This window comes from Sander vitreus, chromosome 10, assembly GCF_031162955.1.
Source record: "Sander vitreus isolate 19-12246 chromosome 10, sanVit1, whole genome shotgun sequence".
In the NCBI taxonomy this organism is placed as follows: Eukaryota; Metazoa; Chordata; class Actinopteri; order Perciformes; family Percidae; genus Sander; species Sander vitreus.
The window spans coordinates 21848644-21867283 of record NC_135864.1 but is presented as its reverse complement, the minus strand read 5'-3'; the positions used below and the strand labels follow the sequence as shown (position 1 = coordinate 21867283).

General features: G+C 41.2%; 1 protein-coding gene across 2 annotated transcripts in view; it reads right to left on the bottom strand.

Annotated features, from left to right (window-relative positions):
* The window catches only part of unc5a (unc-5 netrin receptor A), a 137111-nt gene that overhangs the window by 48889 nt on the left and 69582 nt on the right, over positions 1-18640 (bottom strand). For both annotated transcript variants that reach the window (XM_078260907.1, XM_078260908.1), the window contains exon 2: positions 14957-15169. In XM_078260907.1, the coding sequence (XP_078117033.1) occupies positions 14957-15169 (213 nt within the window). The remainder of the gene's footprint in view (positions 1-14956; positions 15170-18640) is intronic.

Below are 18640 nucleotides of genomic sequence, written 5' to 3'. Positions count from 1 at the left end.
AAAAAAAGACTGGAAGAGATGCAGAGTGGCTGAGTTCATGAATTAACTGACCCCATTATTGTAGGATGGAGCTTGTTGCACGTCTTCAGGCAACAAAGTACAATAAAAGCTAGATCCACTGACACACACACACACACAAGATTATTTACACATGCACCCCATTCAGATGTAAAATAAAGAAATGTAGCACCTACTGTGTGTGTATGTAGAATGAATTTCCCCCTGAGCCAACAGGGGTTCAACACACAGGGTAAACATCATTGGACTCAATCCCATGTGAGTCGATATTGGGCTTGTCTGAGTGCGGGACTTTATTTTTCTCTCACTCACTCTTGTTTTCGCAGGCTGTGACCTCAATTCCATAAGGGTCATTTGCTTATCAAAGGCAAGGACTGGAACTTGCAGGTCCTGAGTGTGTGTTCATTTTGACCAAGGAAATTCAATTAGGCGGCATCCCTACTGTGTGTGGGGCTGCGGATTCATCAGTGGATATAGGGGGATTAGGGTTGGGTGACTCTACATCAGGAGAATGCACCATTTCTAGGGAGAGAGTTCACAATGGTTGAGGAGAGACATCACAGGTGAACACTTTTAAGAATGCACTGTTTGCACATCCTGGCAACCAGTCAAAAGCATGCTCTAAGTGTTTCATCGAGTCTTCTTTGTACAGGATGGCATCAGTGTCATCAGGAGCACCATGAGTGTCCAGAGCTTCTTTTCAAGGAACCCACAATGCACTCTTCCTCAGACCAATTCCTTCACCTTTTATAAATGAAATAAATCCTGACACCAAGCCAGGCTGTCAAAAATAACTTGGAGGTAAAACGTGGAAGTCAGTCTAAAAATACAGGTACATAACAACCTGTACAGTATTACCATGTGTAAATAATCAAAAGTTAACCCCAGGTCACAGAGCCAAGGGCATAACTGGTTTATCATCAAGTCTTCAGACTTTCATTACCATGTAAAGCAGTGCAGTGATGAGTGGCCCATGCTACCTGAAGTAGAGAGCTGAGAATGGCAGGTGGCGCCATAAGCGTCTGTCTCCTAACAAGGATAACGTGGCCTTCTGAGTGAAGCATTGCTCTATTAAACAGCAAGAGAGATGGGAGAGGGCAGAGGAAGGGATAGGGAGGGGGGGGACAAAAAGTCACGAGTTGACTGGGAATACAGTAGCCTCCCATTCAGGGATGTTGGTGAGGTTGCGACTCGAGTCAGTGGGACAGTGTTCTGGGTCAAGGCTCTGCCTCTGGTTATGGCCAGCTTTTCAAGAGCTTCTTTTGATTGAGCTATCCATTTTCCACAATGAATGCACGCTGCAAGGCCCCCGCTGATGCTCTGAATGTCGTTACAGATTATTCATGGCTGACAAACAGGCGAGCAGGTAGTGCTCCAATCAATCCGGCTAGGTTCAGCCCAATGCCACTCCAAGGAGACTCAGGTGGAGCCTAGACTGCAGGGTGAGGAGAGTAAATGGTGCAGGACGGAAGAAACACTAATGAAAGTCATGGACTAAATTGCCTGTTTTGAAATTCTGTGACTGGAAGGGCAGGTCCCTTTAACCCTTTAATGGTCCCACCCAGAAAAAAGTATTTTTTAATTAATAGCCCTATCAAAAAGTACAGATAACCATTAAAGGTACAACGATTTTTTATTTAGACTCTTTTTATGGACAGGAGCATTAATATATAAATTAACATTGCTGAACCGTGTTCACAATTCAATCTGGATCCATACTTTGGGCAGAAGCTGCACCGCCCCCATGGGTCGAAGTGAAGTCCACAACTGTTATGGTAAAAAGGCAGTTTTTAAAAGAATATTCTTCAGTCAGTTCTTAAGTCATCACACTTTTCTGTGACAGTCTGAAACTAAACAAATCAAAACAATATGCCAACTGGTTAAAACCTCAACCATAAACAGGACATTGAGAGATGCCAAGAGTGATTTTTCTGCAATTAACTTCCTGGACGGAGGCCACCTGAAATAGTTTGGTGCATCCTGGAAATGTTTTTGGGGGCGTTAAGTATGATTTATGCGTCAAATCGATGGCGTACCTACATACGTTGGTACGTACGTTTCATAGGTACGTGGAGACACAGACCCTAGGCCAGACCCTACGCTGTAGCCTGATGTGCATCTCTTGAAAAATCCAACCGTGGTCGAAAGCACAGGGGAGTTTCTCCCACTATGCCTCTAGAGTCGGTACTCGCTCCCAAGATAATCACCGTCTCTTTCACTTGCTCTACAACTACCTTTTAAACGAGATATCACAACTCAAAATGTGTTCTACCAACAATAGAGGACCATTTAAGGGTTACCAATCATTTTATTCAGACCTCAGATAATTAAGTAGAAATGTTTTTTGAGCTCAGTAGTAATGACGTACACACTTTGCAAGCCCCATTAAGAGTGAGATCTGCAAGAAATTTCACTGGCATATGTATTTGTCATTGACACAACACCACACAGGATATCATAACAATGCACCGTGCAGTGCACATAAATGTTCTTAGTTGCACAGGTGTTCACAGGTTTAGAACGTGATAATGAATTGATGCACAAAACTTCAGAATAGCTTTTCCGTGTCACTGAGCACAGACATCGCACAACAGATGTTAGAATCAGGTTTCCGTTTGTTTGTTTCACATTTATATCGGGTCGAACGCCACCATAGAAAAGCCACAACTGATTACATCAAATGGACATTATTTCAAAGCAATGGATTTTTCTATTTACACTGTCCCTCCATAATTAGTTTACCTAACCTTTCCTTAACAGCGCGCACACACACACACACACACACACACACACACACACACACACACACACACACAGTGCTGTGATTTACCACAGTGCCCTTACCAAAGTGCCCTCGTTGTAATTACTCTCCATCCAATATCCTGACCCTGATGATTGGCAAGAGCAGAACGTTCTACATGCCACAGTCTTCAGGCTAGGAGTGACTGGGACCTGCTCCTTTATCTCCAACACACACCTTGTCCTACCTCGAATGAGAACACGTCGGAGGTGACGGCCTTGAGCACTTTGCTTCTGCTTCCATTACATTCTGCAGAGTGGGATGATCTGATAGAACGTTACCCACATGAAAGCCCTGATAATTTGCTCAGGCTAACATGTTTCTCTCTCCCTTGTCTGACATGGCCTTGGGCACCAAAGTAAATAAGGAAAACTGCTTTAGGTAAGTCAGCCTGGCTCCCATCTGGTTACCGAGTGCTCCGTGCCATAGAAATTGCATTAGTGTTTTCCCTACCCTGCTCACGATCGCTTGGTCCCTTCTTGGGCCTTTGGCCGGCAGTGTTGTCTCGGAGTTAGAAGGCAGAGGTTTTTGGTAATCTAACGAAGGTGTGTGGGTGCATGTAAATATTCAGCACAACAACAAACAGCATTCAGTAAACAGCCTGGGGGGAACACAGAGGCTACGAAAGTCTTTCTCCAAAACTCAACAATTGTTTTCTACATTTCTGAAGTACCGAAATTCACATTTGTTCTTATGATAACATGCATTATTTGTGGATGCATATTGGAACTTATACTGTGTATGTATATATATATATATATATATATATATATATATATATATATATATATATATATGAATGTTTTGAATCACACAGATTAGCTCTCCAATTATTTCTCTTTCTATTTGTAACTATGATTTAACCAATGGCCTGTTCATCACGTGTTTATATTTGGCGTTATTCTAAACACCTTCTGTCATGTAGAAATCATCTGGTGTTTTCTTTTTTTGGGGGGGGGGGATTTCTGCAGAATGAAAATGTTTTAGCAAGTAGGCATCCTTTCAGTTACACTTCAAACTCAAGTTCTTGCTTTAGCTAAAAATCCACATAGTTTGGCACTTAACCGCTGTGCATCCTTTCTGCCTTACAAGTAATGGAGAAAAAATATCTATAACAGAGTTAGATAAAGAAAAGTCAAAGCCAGAATGCTAAACCTTAGAAAATCTTGATATGTGGACAATTTGTAATCTCATGGCATGAAAATAACAGATTTTAGGCATCATGTGTCAACATTGGGCTGTGATGTAGATACAAAACTGTTGTGTGTCTCAGAATCAATCTTTCTTAAAGATGTGTAGGATAAAACAATACCCTCAAGTCCTACCTACCACCCTCACACCATGACACACAAGCAGTTCTCACTGGTGCCTGAAATGGGGAGTACTAGGAAGCCTCACATAACTGTCAAAATAAAGCAGTATTTTATGATAAAAATGTTTCACAATATAGCCTTGGAAATAAGTGTGTTTTTTTGAAGAAGGCAACAGAATATCAAAGAAAATGTGTTTACTGTATTTGGCCTGTCCTGTGGTGTAAGAGATGAAAGAATGGCTAAATCTTTAAATAATAACTGGACAATGTTCACAGCCTTAATCTGTTTAAATCCCCCACTTGCCCCAGTGGTCATATGGTGTTGAGTCCGTATGGTTCTCGTTCCAATGTGAACCATGTCGTCGAGAGATTAACTATAATGCGACGCACGAGGGGATTTAAGTGCTGCAGACCGAACACGGACTGAGCCTTTAAATATTAATTTCTTTGTTCAAATGTGATTGTGTTAATTATTAATACAGTAGATGCAAGACGGAAAATTGTGGACTTTAAAAATAACCTGACGCTGAAAATTGAGAAAACGGAGTCAAAGTACAGAGTGGCCCCCTGAGCTTGGTTTGATATCAGAGGTACCAGATGTTGGGGGTTTGGTGTTCGAATAATGTGGACGGATGCAGCAGAGATTATACACTCGCTTAGAAAGGAGTAAATGATGATTTAAAGATCATGATAATGAAAACACAAGATATGTTCTGAACATTCGCAAAAATCACAACTGCAACTAATTTCCATTTTCCATTAGCGATTAATCTAACGGTTATTTCCTTGATTGAGCAATTCATGATTTAGCCTCCAAAATGTCAGAACATTGTGAAATATGCCCGACAGCCCAAGCTGACAAATTCACATTGCTCTGTCCAACCAAAACCTAAAAATATACAGTACACTATCATATAAGACAATGAAAAGCAGCAAATCATTACCTTTAGGAAGCTGTAACCAATTCATATTTGGCAATTTTTCTTTAAGTGCCTCTGTTAAATTCCTAACACAAACTAGCCTGCAGGGGAGGGGATTATAACAGAAAGAAAAAGTACTGTGGCAAACGCACTGCAACTAAAAAAAACCCACATGCAAGTAGACAAAATACAAGCAAATTAAGAAAACATCTTAATTAATTTGACAACACATGCGCAGCATTTACCAAACACGCTGCAAATACAGAAACGATGCAAAATGAAAAGCACACAAACCTCCAAAACAAATGCAATAGAAAAACTCTGCATCCAGTTTACACAACGGAAGTTCTCCAGGCCTCTAGGGGGAGCGCTAAGTGGAACAGCTTGATTTTCAGACAGACAGACAGACGAAAGGTTTGTTTTGGAAACGGGAAGAAAAGTGTAGTAAAGAGGCGACATAAAAAGGTGCATATAAATTTTTACATTTGGCCCCTAGTCTTTTACAGTATAATAAAAGAGCAACAGGTTTAGCTACCGTGTTAGAGACTGACTTCTATAAGCGCTTTCTAGCTAACACTAGTTAAAAGCCCAATGTTACTGAAAAGTAGAACACTTATTAAAAATGAATTAATAAAAAATTTTTTTTTAGGAAAACAAAATATCCACTCTCTCCGACATAACCTTGCCTTCCGTTGTGTAAACTGGATGCAGTTGTGTGCTTTTCATTTTGCATTGTTTCTGTATTTGCAGCGCATTTGTGTATTTGATTGTGTTTTGTGTATATGCAGCATGTTTGCTAAATGCTGCGCATGTGTTGTCAAATTAATGAAGATGTTTTCTTAATTTGCTTGTGTTTTGTCTATTTGCATGCGTTTTCTTAAATTGCAGTGTGTTTGCCCCCAGTCGGCTACCGTAGAAAAGACTGATGCAAACACAGCTTCTTATTCATTTTTCAAATACTGTATGTGCTTTGTCCGTATGTGTATCTCTTGAAAGACAGAAGAAAGAACAAACAACAAACTCTTGGTCTAAAACAACATGAATGAATGAATGATTAAGTTGAATCACATGAAATCCTCCAGATTGCTTCCTGATGTCTCCCAGACCAGGACCCCTGCTCTTGTTGTCAGCATGCCTCATTGAACAGCCGCTCCAAAGAAAAGCTTTCCTCAAACACGTCGCCTCTGCATTTTCTATTTTGTGTGTTTGTGGTCAACGCAGCGACTGCACGATACTGACTGCAGAAGTGTTATATGTGGGCAGGAACATGCTGATAATTTGCCTGCTTGTTTTTCACTCTGTCACCCACCTGACTTGAAGTCCAGCAGGCTGCATATACACAGTCCATCCATTGTACGCTTACTGGAGACTGGGTAGAAAATTGAAAGTAGAAAACAGACTATACAGGTTTAGATGCTTTTGGTTATAAAAGCAGCATTCCACCTGTTATTTGTGATGCTTCCAGAGACTATTTTCTATGCCCCTTGTCATATTTTAAACAGCACTTCATGAGAATATTGAAACCATACTTCTTCCCTCACAGCATAAAATAGTCTTTTCACAATGCCACCACTATCCCATACCCAGGACACCCTGCAGCTTCGAGTTTAAAAGGAGAACGGCGAGTTGCTGTTTGTTTGAGGAGTGTGTAAAATACCTATACTGAAAGCCTCCTTGGGGCCAAACACACAAAGCATTAACTGTCAGCAACTGTTCCTCTGCCTATCAAAAATCTCCATGGACTATTTAACTGTCAGCTCCCTCACTACACCTTCCAGCTCCACTATTTTTAAACGAATTTGAGCAACAGCAGGTGTTGATTGACACCACAAACTCCTACTCTCTCTCTCTGTCAGCATAACACTAGTCTTTCATTCCCAAGGCATGTGGAGGTAAGTTGAAAGATAAAATTATATTACAGTGAAAAATGTAAAATGAGAAAAATATCAAACTTCATTGCTTATAATCAAAATAGCAAGGCATGGAGGAAGTTTATCGGCTCCTCTCTGCTCCATTCTGAATCCAACCGTGTTTTAAACGGCACATTGTGGAATCCAAGCACATATGGAACTTTGGCCTCTATTTACTGAGCACAAGGGCAGTACAAGTGGCCTGGGTAATGCATGTGCTGCAATTCCTTGCACCATACAGACCACATTTTATTCAGATATCTCGGTTAGGGCAGGGAAAGCTTAGAACTACAGTTAAACGGCTCTGAGCAAATATTTCCATGTAGCGTTAACGACCAGGACGCTTTCCACAAAAAGTATTACTGTGTGCCTTTGGAAATGTAGTACAGAATGCATTTAGAAATTGTTATTATTCCCATGGCAAAGCTGAAATACTGTGCACTATGTAGCAGAAAAGCAGCAATCTTTTTTATTTGATAATGATGAATTCGACATGATCACACATTCCATGCACTGCACACACAAACTAATAATGCAGGCTTGAGGGACTGTATTGCTAACATGTCTGTCTTTACCAAATAGGGTAAATAAATAACTTTGACTGTTGTAAAAGAAAGAACCACTAAGAGTGCTGAATGCATTCCAACTTCCAGCAAGGGCACAGCTTTTGTGAGACTGACAAAATTACTTTAGAGAAAGCAAAGCGCGGGGCTGACGCGAGATATGTTTTGCTGGGAGGACAAAGGCTGTGCGCGTGGGAGATTGGAACGCCAGCGTTGTTGTTTGACATATGGTAATTATCTTTTTTTCCCACTTTTGTTCCACTAATTGCAGTTAATTTTGAAATTCATTATTCCTGCACGTCGCGACCAACTTAAAAAACACGAGCAAACCGTACCTACTCCAACTTTCACAGAGTCGGAGACGCAAGGAAGTCTGGCCCTTGTATAAGTCTGTCGGCAAGATCAATCAGCACAGCTGGTTCTTTTTGAATTCTGCCTGCCTCACTTTGCTCCCGCTGCTACAAACACAGTTGCAGTTGTCTCAAGGCCAGACAAACAGAGGCTTCAATTAAATCCACTTTGACTCCCTTCTCACTCTGAGGTGTGACGCTTTGCTTTGAGAAGGGCCTGCCTCAACACACACACACACACACACACCTAATAGAACACGTTGGCAGATGTGTCACGGGAACAATTCGCCTTGCCATCTGTTTTTCAGTGCTTCATCGCCAAATCCTTCCTCCTCTGTCCCGCAATCAAGGACAGGATGAAATACAAGTCCCATTATAGGGAAGCAGCTAATAATGCATTATCAATTAGTCCCCTTGGCTACTGATCGATGCTTAGCAGGTGGTGCAAGGCCATTTTGTTCATTTAGGACTATATTGTCCTCTTCCCCCCTGCTTCTCTTATTTCCATCTTTTCATTAGATCCCGGCTCACAGCCCTATCAGGTGTTGCTTAAATTGCAGCCGGGCCGTTCTTCAATATTCCATTAAAGATCATGTTAAATCACTGTTGTGGGGCCCCAAAACTATTAGGAAGACTCTGTCCTGACTTCACCGCAGTTTTGACAGCAGAGTGACACTGAGCTGCTTGTTGCTTTCACGTTTTACTAAATGCCAGTCAGGTAAAGGGACCTTCCGTAAGTCTCTGTAAAAGGTATTTATCTGCATCCATGTTGACGACCTATCCAGGACTGAGAAAGAGAGAAGAACAAAATGGGTCATACAGGGACAGAGGGACGGGAGAGTGGGTAGAAGTTGGAGTCAGAGAGATGATTGGCTGCTATAATACCACAGACAGATAGGTATTGCGTTATTAAAGTAAAAGTTACAGATCATTTCAGCTAAGCCTAGCTTATCTCCCCTTTAGATCAGAAATTAAATATGTCCTCACATTTCAATCCAGGATCTAGTCAATCAGAAAATATTTTATACAAATGAATCCTGGCTGGTTTGCAGATGCAGGGGTTAGCCCTGTGGTGCCATAACACATTATTAGATATATTCAGAAAGTGGTAGATGGTTTTAAAAGATTTACTGACCACGTCATGCGTGGTATTTAGATTTCAAGGGATTGACAGAGGACAGAAGCTGATAAAACTGGAGGTTATAGGAAGGGGTTATATTCCCTTATAGGGATTTGAAATGATATGTGGAAATATAAAAAAAAAAAAAAGAGTTTATCAATATGCGTTTGATTCCACTGGAACCCTGAAAAAAAAAATCACTTTCACAAAGCATAAGGCAAATGTGTAGCGGGTGATTATTTTCTCCATCATCTTCTGCATTCATTGTGGAAGCCTTGTCGACATCCGGTTCAATCAACAAAGAAAATATAATCTCTCCACATCTTTATAAGGCAGTTGCCGAGGTTTATTGAAATATGAATGTGAAATGCATGTATTTTCCACCTGAGAGGGTTTGCCGCAGGGGTGACAATGCGACGCGTGGATCAAAATCGTTTTCATCAATGCTGGCAGATGAAACGCAAACACAATCAAATCAGTCTGGCCAATAGAACAATCCTCCGCTCAAATGCCAATCTTCCTTCTCCTTATCATGCGTCTGATGAGAAATCATAGTGTGGGAGAATCTCCTAATCTATGCAAACACACTGTCAGCATTGATTTGTTCGGAGGGGATACGTCTTTGTTAGGACTTGCCAGACGTCTCCGTTTCTCCTGTCCTATGAAGGATGACCTGGGAAAGACACAGAGCCGACCGGGGCTTTGGAAGCAGTCACAGCCATAACAATTGAGATAAGTTACTGAGGACAGGTAATGAGAACCGATAGACTTGAGGATGGATCGATATTGGACATTGATAGCAGAAGAGGAAGGACACATTGTGACATCTCTTTCTTTTTTCTATATTCTAAGTAGCTTCTGAGTGCAAGTTGGTTGTGAGCCCTGTGTGTAGGGATACTAGTTGGGCTGTGTGTGTGTGTGTGTGTGTGTGTGTGTGTGTGTGTGTGTGTGTGGGGGGGGGTGAGTAACTGTAACTGTATGCAGTACAGACAGAGAGCTCCTTTGTCTTTCGTGCACTGAATCTGAGTTCAGAGTTCTGAGTCTGATGAGGGCAGAGGTCACGTCTGCTGTAGATGGTTATCCACGCGTCCTGTTTTCTACCTTCTGAGCTTTGATACGGTCTGACGGAAACATGTCTGCACTTCAGACCTGGGTCAGTTATTAATTCAAACCCTTCCAGTTACTTTGACGTTTATCTGAGTCTGCCGGGAGTGAAAATGGATGGTGTTTGCTGAATATTGCCTCTGCTGTGCTGGGCCAGGTCAGTTCATCTCTGAAACAGCCACCTTTCTGATATTACTTAGAAGAAGGTAAAGATGATTATGATGATTATCGATCACGGCTTCCGCTCCCTTTGATCAATTTGTTTTCCTTTAGTGATGAAAACATGCACAGAAGTCATTAGGACTGCGGGAATACCTCGGCGTTCTCAGCGCAGATATAGCAGTAGACAAAAGGTTGCTTCCAGTGCACTGATGGTCAGGCGTGCATTCGGAAAGTCTAGTCTTGACTTTCAACTCCCAAAATCGGTTTCTCACTGCTTTTAATATTTCCTACACAGGAATTCATCAGATGTAACACCTTTTATAATCATTCAGGTAATAAAAATCTTTACTTAAAAGATTATGAGCAGGAAAAATCACATTGCACTTTTTACACTTCATAGAGGGACTATCTCCTTCATATTACTCTGTAGCTAGTATTAAGTTAAATTGTTATATTGTGTTATCGATATATGTTGTTATATAGTAATATTTTCTAAAAAACTAATCCAGTAAATGAAATACAATAAACAATTCAAGTTCTTTCACAGTGGTGCAAAAATAATAAAGAATAGTCCAATATTGCCATAAAGCAGTCCTGCTTAGTGATCTGGAATTACACAAGGGTGATACACACAGGTGTTAAAGGGAGAGCTACCTTTGTATAAATTATATGGTAGAGTAATTTTATACTGACGGTATATCGCCATACTGCTCAGCTCTATTTGTAGAAATTAAAATAGTTATTCTGTTGAATGGAGCTGGAACGCTAATTATTTTAATGTTGGCTAAATGCAACCTTGTTCTGCCCCACGCTATGGCTGTGACTCATCTTTATTTTTGATACTGTAAGCATCTTGAAATGGGTAAAAGAGCTTTTCTCTCTGCTGCACCATCCGCCTCAAACCTTCTGCAGTTACTGTAGACCTAAATTGAATTCAAATCGCTGCTGCAGAAACTGGGGGCTCGCTCTTCTGGTTGCAGGTGTTTTGGGGGTATTTCAGAATCTCCATGCGTTTGTGGCCGCTATTGTTTTGTATTGGCCTTAGTTATTTTTATGGTTTTTAACAATTTTTGTATTGAGTTAAAAACATTTTTTACATGGTTATATTAGAAAAAAATGATTTATTATTTTAAAACCGCATCCCTGTTTAATTCTGATTTTGAGGCATATTTTGTCTTGTGTTGGTAATGCTCATTGGTAATGTAGCCGATCTTAGCCAGGACACTCCTTAAAATTAGATTGTTAATCTTAATAAGGCTTTCTGGATTAATTAAAAGATGAACATAAATAAATATTTGTTAACCCTTATTTTAACATGTTTAGATGATGTTATCAAGCAACTTTATGGAACACTTGTTAACGAAAAGAATAAACTCTCACACATGCAGTGGAAAACCAATTGCCTGTAAAATTGCTTATTATATACCAATAAAATAATGATATTTTGAGATATCAGAATATGACTCTTCATGCCTAATCAAACTGTATGCATGCTTCATTTGTTGATGGGCCACTCATTTATCAAAGAGTGAAATAAATATGTATCATGTTGAACAGAGAACAGCGGGGCAAATGTGACTTTTGACTCAGACGTGTCTACATGCTATGTCCATTATTTAACTGTTGGAATTAAAAACATTAACTCTAGCTGTCACACATTGACAGCTATACTTAATTTACATAACAAAGGAGTAAGGATCCTTGATGCATCCCAATCAGTTTGAACCAGCCAGCCAATGAAACTGAGGCTGGTCACAGTATATGGTATTTACTGTTGTTGTTAATGGAGGAAAAAAAATGGCATGGGTCCAGAGACGACTCAGAGTCAGGTAGGAAATTTCTCAAAGTTCTTTCGGGCTATTTTGAGTAGGTGATTTTTCACTGTTACTCTGGGTATAAATTGCCAATCAATTCTTGTCAACTTGGATATGTCTTCAAACTCCTCAAGGCGTGATGTTGATATAGGGCAGCTTCTGGTGTGACAGAAGTCCTGGTTGCTTGGCAACAGGTACGAGTTTAGGGTCTGGTGTGACTGACGACCAGGGGGAGAGCACGACACACACACACACACACACACACACACACACACTTACTGCAGTTGATGTGTGTGCCTCACATGTTGGGATGGGGGATTAGAGAGAGCCATCAGTAAACTCCTCAGGACAGTGCTGACATTAAACAGCACAAGTGTTTGAGAGATCAATGTGAGTACCTTGGAGCAGCCATAGCTCTGGACAACCACTTGTCCTTCATAACGGCACAGCCCTACATATGACACATCCATCATCAAACACAGCGGGACCACAGGGTGATGTGGAGAGCTGCGAGGAGGCCTTGGAACTTCACAGGGTTTCTAAAGACGGAGCCTCTCGCTGCTGCAGGGGCCCACGGCACACGGCACGACAGATTTGTTTCACAGACAAATAAATACTGACTATAACGGCTCATAACCACATGGCAAATGGTCCATCATCATTAAATGTTGGCATAGCAACATTGCACTGGTAATGTGATGTTCCCATAAACTCTGCAGTTTATGCTCCTGACAAAACACAAGTCATACTCATCGTATCAAAGTAAGGCACCTGCCTCCACAATGTCAATCCTTTGTGTCCTTTACAACAAACATGCTTATCATACAATCAGTGCATTTACATGCACTTCAATTAACAGGTTACTCAGGGAAACCAGGTTTATGCAGGAAATCATATTATTATATTATTATTATATTATACTATACTATTATAGTAACCTGTTTCTGTTATCAGATTTTTGCATTTTTCTTTGTGAAAGGACAGGCAGAGAGGAACTTTCCCTCAGTGTGAATATTCATTTATAAAATGTTGAGCAGTAAAAACTGACTTATTCAGAGGTTACTTCAGACTGTGGATGGAATCATTTTAAATATGAGGTTGCATCCTGCACATGTTTACGTGTAAAAAGCTGATTAGAAACCTGGTTACAGGTATACACGGCAGATAAGTTGGCTGTCTCCAGGAGAAATCTACCTGGAAAAAAAACAGATTTCCCATATCTCATCCCCCAATTACTGAAACCAGGTTACTCTTTTATGTTTAAGAAATCACCTTACTGGAGGAAGCAAGACTGTAACCTGGTTACTTACTGTAAGTGCATGTAAAAACGCATCGACTGGAATACAAGAAAGGTGTGCCTACAGCGAAAGTAATACAATTATTTACTTTTCCTATATGTCAGGGCTTGCCAAGGCATTAAATTTACTTGTGGCTATTAGACTTTGACCAGTTATTTAAACATTTCACAACATAAAACCCTTTTTTTCTCTAAAAGGATTGTTGATATTGGCAACACAGATTTCTATCACTCCTCTCAACAATTGTGTGAAACTGATAGTAATGCAACAACACAAGAAGGAAGAGAGCGTTGGTTATTGTTCAAAATGGTTCAGTGTTGACTCAATGACAATTTATTCTTAATGATCCAAATCCACAGGCACTCCCTTATGTGTTCACTTTCTATTCACAAATCAGGAACTACTATTAACTCGTTATACTCTTTTATTGCCGTTATCAACCAGAGCCGGATTCCAAAATCAGTCTTTCATCCAAAATGTTGCCTTACACACAAGGTAAAACAAATCAACAAATGTAAATACAGCCACATTTTACGCTCTTCCATCTTCTGTTGGAAACAGCTCCTGTACCACAGAGAACTGAAGTTTATATCATTCACCATGCCTCAAAGTCACTCACGCAGCAGAGAATTTTTTAAATCGTACGTTTTGTTATTTTGTTTATTATAACAAAAAGAGCTGGTGTAGGAGTGAGCACGTACACCAATCAAGGTCTCAGTATGGGAGAATATTTGTGCTTATCTGTAATGTAGATCATAAATCCTCACCTACAAAAGTGTCAGACTAAATCGACACTTAAGAGTTAGTTTCCCCCATAACATTTTATAATTAATGCCTACATTTTGGAGCTGCTGCATTTTTATTCCAAACTCTGAAGACCAGATGGATAAAATGTTAGCACAATGAGCTCTTTATCCAAAAAGTGTGCATATGAATTGAAACATCCCTGCTTAAATTTCCCTTCAGATGTTCCTGCTTTAAAACACCTTCCCTTTGTCTTCTGTGTGTACATGTGCAGCAATGATGGCTGCGTGTCTGTCCCTTTTGTGTAGCTCTCAGTTGTTGTGCCGGTTATCTTTTTTATGCATGCGTTTGTTATGTTTGGCTACAAATCATGCAATGCATTTGCCTGTGTGTGCGTCTGTGTGTGTGTCTGTGTGTGTGTTCCCGCTCCCAATCAGTTGTCAGGCTGTGAAAGGGTGGTTTGAATTTGCAGATTGCTGATGAATCACACCCCATCAGTGTCATACATGTTTATGACACTGATGGCGGAGGCGGGGGATTGCAGCACAACAGAGAGAAAAACAAACAGGTCTCCAAGGTGATCGAGAAGATTTTTGAGACTGAAACCAATGTGCCTATTATGAGACTGGCAGGCTAAATAGGCTGGAGGATGAGCCAAGAGCCTGATGGAGCACAGTAATCACTGGCAAATTGCAAACCTTAGTTTCAGCACGCAAACACAATGTATCTATGGAGTCGCACATGTCACACATCCCCAAAGAACAACATCCAAAAACAGGTGAGAACACTGCTCATCTCTAAATCCATTATTTATATGGGAAACAGTTTGCTTTGCATGTACCTGTGGCTGGGTCAACAGTCCGCTCAATCAAGTGGTCGTCCTGGTGAACCCACTCTCCGTTGCACTTGAAGTAGATCTGCGTGGCCGGGGTGGAGCGGCAGGTCAGCGTCACCGGCTTGTTCTTCACGATGAACTCGTCCTCTGGCTCCACCAGGAAGTGAGGTAACAGGTCCGAGAAGGCGGCAGGAAGTGTTGCTGTGGCGTGCTCGGAACCTTCAGAGAATTAAAAAATAAATACATTTAAAAAAAAATAGGGATTATAAAAGGATGCCAAAAATAAATATATAAATAAAAGGCTTTCAAGTTTTCAAGTTGTCATGAATGCAGCAGACACCAAATGTCTAATGCAGAGATTCAGTATCCTTGGTGAATTGCGACTCATGTATATGAAAGAGGCAGAAGAGACAGAGACAGATGGACAGACAGGGGTGAAAAAGAGAGGCAGAACTGTATGGAGGAGAGATGGCCTTGTGTGCTCTTGGCTGGTTTGGGGGGGGGGGGGGGGGGGAGTCCAGGTCTTTACTTCAGCTCTTAATCACAGCCCTTTAACATCACAGCTGATGGACCGGCGGCCATAAATCCTGTCTCAGCGACTAGGCCACTTCACACTGTGTTATACGGCTATTCAACCAGGACTCTAACTCTGTCCACATTAAGCAAGACAGGGCAAGAGGCAGAGAGGTTAAAGATGACTGACAGCTAGACAGCCAGTTACCTCCAAATCCCTTCCTATATACAGCAGAGGCCGTTTTATTCCTCCAGAATCTTATGACATATAGGAGACGTGGAGGAAGAAGAGGGAAGATACATCTCCACTGACTGGAGATACAGGCGTCCTTCAGGGGGACAATGCTACATTTTGCAGCAAACTTTTTACGCTCGCTGAAAAATGTTCAACACAAACACCGAATGACACAATGGAGCCTACGGTGCACACATCCTTCCTCAATGAACAAAGTTTCTCTCTCTCTCTAAACATATTAGCTTTGTGCGAGAGATAGTGAGAGGACACAGAACGGAGTGGGAAGAGGGAAATAACCTCTTTACACTGCCGACACTCAGGGGAGACCAGTAAATCCCAAAATAAAACCCCTTTAAAAAGGAGTGTCATATTAATTTACTGCCCTGAATCCAATATGGCTGACAGACCAAGCATTAACAACCTTCTCCATCACTCCCTGTGAAGCAGAGGAGGATGGGAGTACACATCTCTCATAATGGAAGAGCAACACTGTTGTTGTGCTGACCTTTCTCTCCTCTCTTCCTTCTCCTCCCTCGCCAAGCCTTTGTTCATCCTTGCAGCTTGATGATGGACGGGTCAGGGATAATATCACGTTGCGTCATAAACACCAATCTTTGCATAAAGACATTTTATGTCAGTTCCTCCCCCACTACACATTATATTAATGTCTCTTTCTTCTCCTATTTTTCTTTTACCCCTGTGTGCTGAGTTGCTAATTTATCAGGATGAGATAGTGAAGCATGCCACTGCTGCTGTCGCTGAACCCCATTAATGTTTCGTGTACATGTTTAACTCTTAATGAAAACTAAATGTTCTGTGTCCAATGAACGACATACATCACTTGCTGACACTTTCCCCTTTTTCCGATGCACATTTTCTTTTTGCCACACATTTGCAGTGAAGAAAATATCGTTAATATGGCAGCTCCCTGCTCAGGACATCACAACTGCCTGACATTATTTACTATGTATGGGAGTGTGGGTTTCTTGTCTCGTGGTGTTGAGGAAAAGGCCACAGTTCATCATGAATGGTGAGTATAATTGCTAAACGGAAAGCCAAACTTTTACTAATAAACAGCGAGGGACCAGTAGGTCAGGTTGTTTGAAAGTGTGTTGGTCCTAATGATGGCAGCTTCTTCTAATAGGCCGGCTTCAGGCTTAGTGACCATGGCCATTAGCCGGCCGTGCTGACCCTCTGTACTCCCCGCAGACAGAAGACGACAGCTCTAAAACAGTGGGCGAGACCCACCTCACACCTGCCAGGTTAATCCTCTCATAGAGGACAGCTGACGCTGAAACAGAGAGTGAAACAAAAGCCACCTGAGACGCTGACGAGTCAGGACAATGGCTTGATGAGCTCCTGATGTTGTTAACTCACCGCTGGCTGCTCATTTGCAGGGGGTCACATTCACCTCAAACTCTCAACTTGTGATGATGTTTCCAATTTGTGTTTGTGCGCGTGCGTTTTTGTGTGTGTCACAAGGGGTGAGGGTTAGTCTTCCGTTTTAGTACATGCACGTTAGGTTAATAAGGTTAAACACGCAATTTCTTTAGAGAAGTAAATTGTCATTTTATGGCAGGGCATTCTAGTCACGCACTGCTTTATATCAAAGCCATAATGGAGGGCTGATGCAAAGTTAATTGGCTTAGATTATTGTCACGACACAATGTACTTCAAAGTCAACGTGCACACACACACATGCACACGCATACAGGGAGTATCAGCCACTTAACAGACTTGTTGCAGGTCAATGCACAAATCAAATAGACATACAGCAGCACTATGGGCATTAACTTCCACTGAATGGGATTGGCTAAAGTCATCATTAACTGCCAAATGCATCGGAGTCCATTGCCAGATCATTTAGTACACGCACAAATAACAAACACAAGAAGCTAAACGTCTCCCTTGCTGATCATTCAGCCAATGAAGATGATTTAATTGATACAACATGCTGGATGTGTTGCTAGGGCCCAGTAACCATTACATAACTATCAAACATTGCCATGAAAAGAATCCAGAAGAATAATTTGGTCTTTTTAAAAAAGAAACACATGAGGTTGTGACCCAATATTTGTCTGCAGATGCTATTCTCTCGAGAGACAACTCAACGGACCTAAAACACACAAATAACCGCACACACAAACTCAACGAGGGTGCACCAGCTGTCAGTGTGCTGAGCCATGATGTCCAGGGCAGATTGCCTGCTGCACACAGACCCCGTGTCTCATGTGTCCAGCTGACCACGTCAACTCCCAAGTCAGGGATCGAGCGAGAGGATGAGATGATGAAGTTATGATGCAGGAAAAAGCACTCAAATATATATATTTTTAAAAATCTGAAAAAAAAAAGGTTACATTCCAGTAACCGGTGTAACTAGATATACACACACACCACTGCATTTAAAAAAACATGCAGGTTTAGATTTTCACAAGTGTTGCAGCTTTGTAAACATCTTCTGTTACCGTCGATCTTCAATATTTTTTTTTAATGATTTTTACTTTAATGTCATTTACTGTATTACTTTCCAGAAGTCTTATTCTGAAATGAAATTCTTCATACTTATCCTAACTTCTCCTATGCTCGTGTCAGCGTGCCCCATTCTGTCGACTTGTGTTATCACCATTTGTAATCTAAGCATTTATTTTTTTATTTCACTCCTTATCTACTTGGAGAACAGAGTTGCTGAATGCACCACAGTACCAGGATGTCAGCAGGGAGAAAAACCATAGCTGGAGAGAAAATAACACTCTTTTGTGTTGCTCCCTCATGGCACCAACACATCGTTGCCCTTTGGAGCCAATTACAATTTTTTTTTTTACAACGTCATGTCCCCGAAGGAAAGCATCATTGAGCAATCACTGGGCATAATTTACATCACAGTGATGAACAGCAGCTATAACAAGTGTTTTATGACACCATCAGCACCTTACAATGTCCTC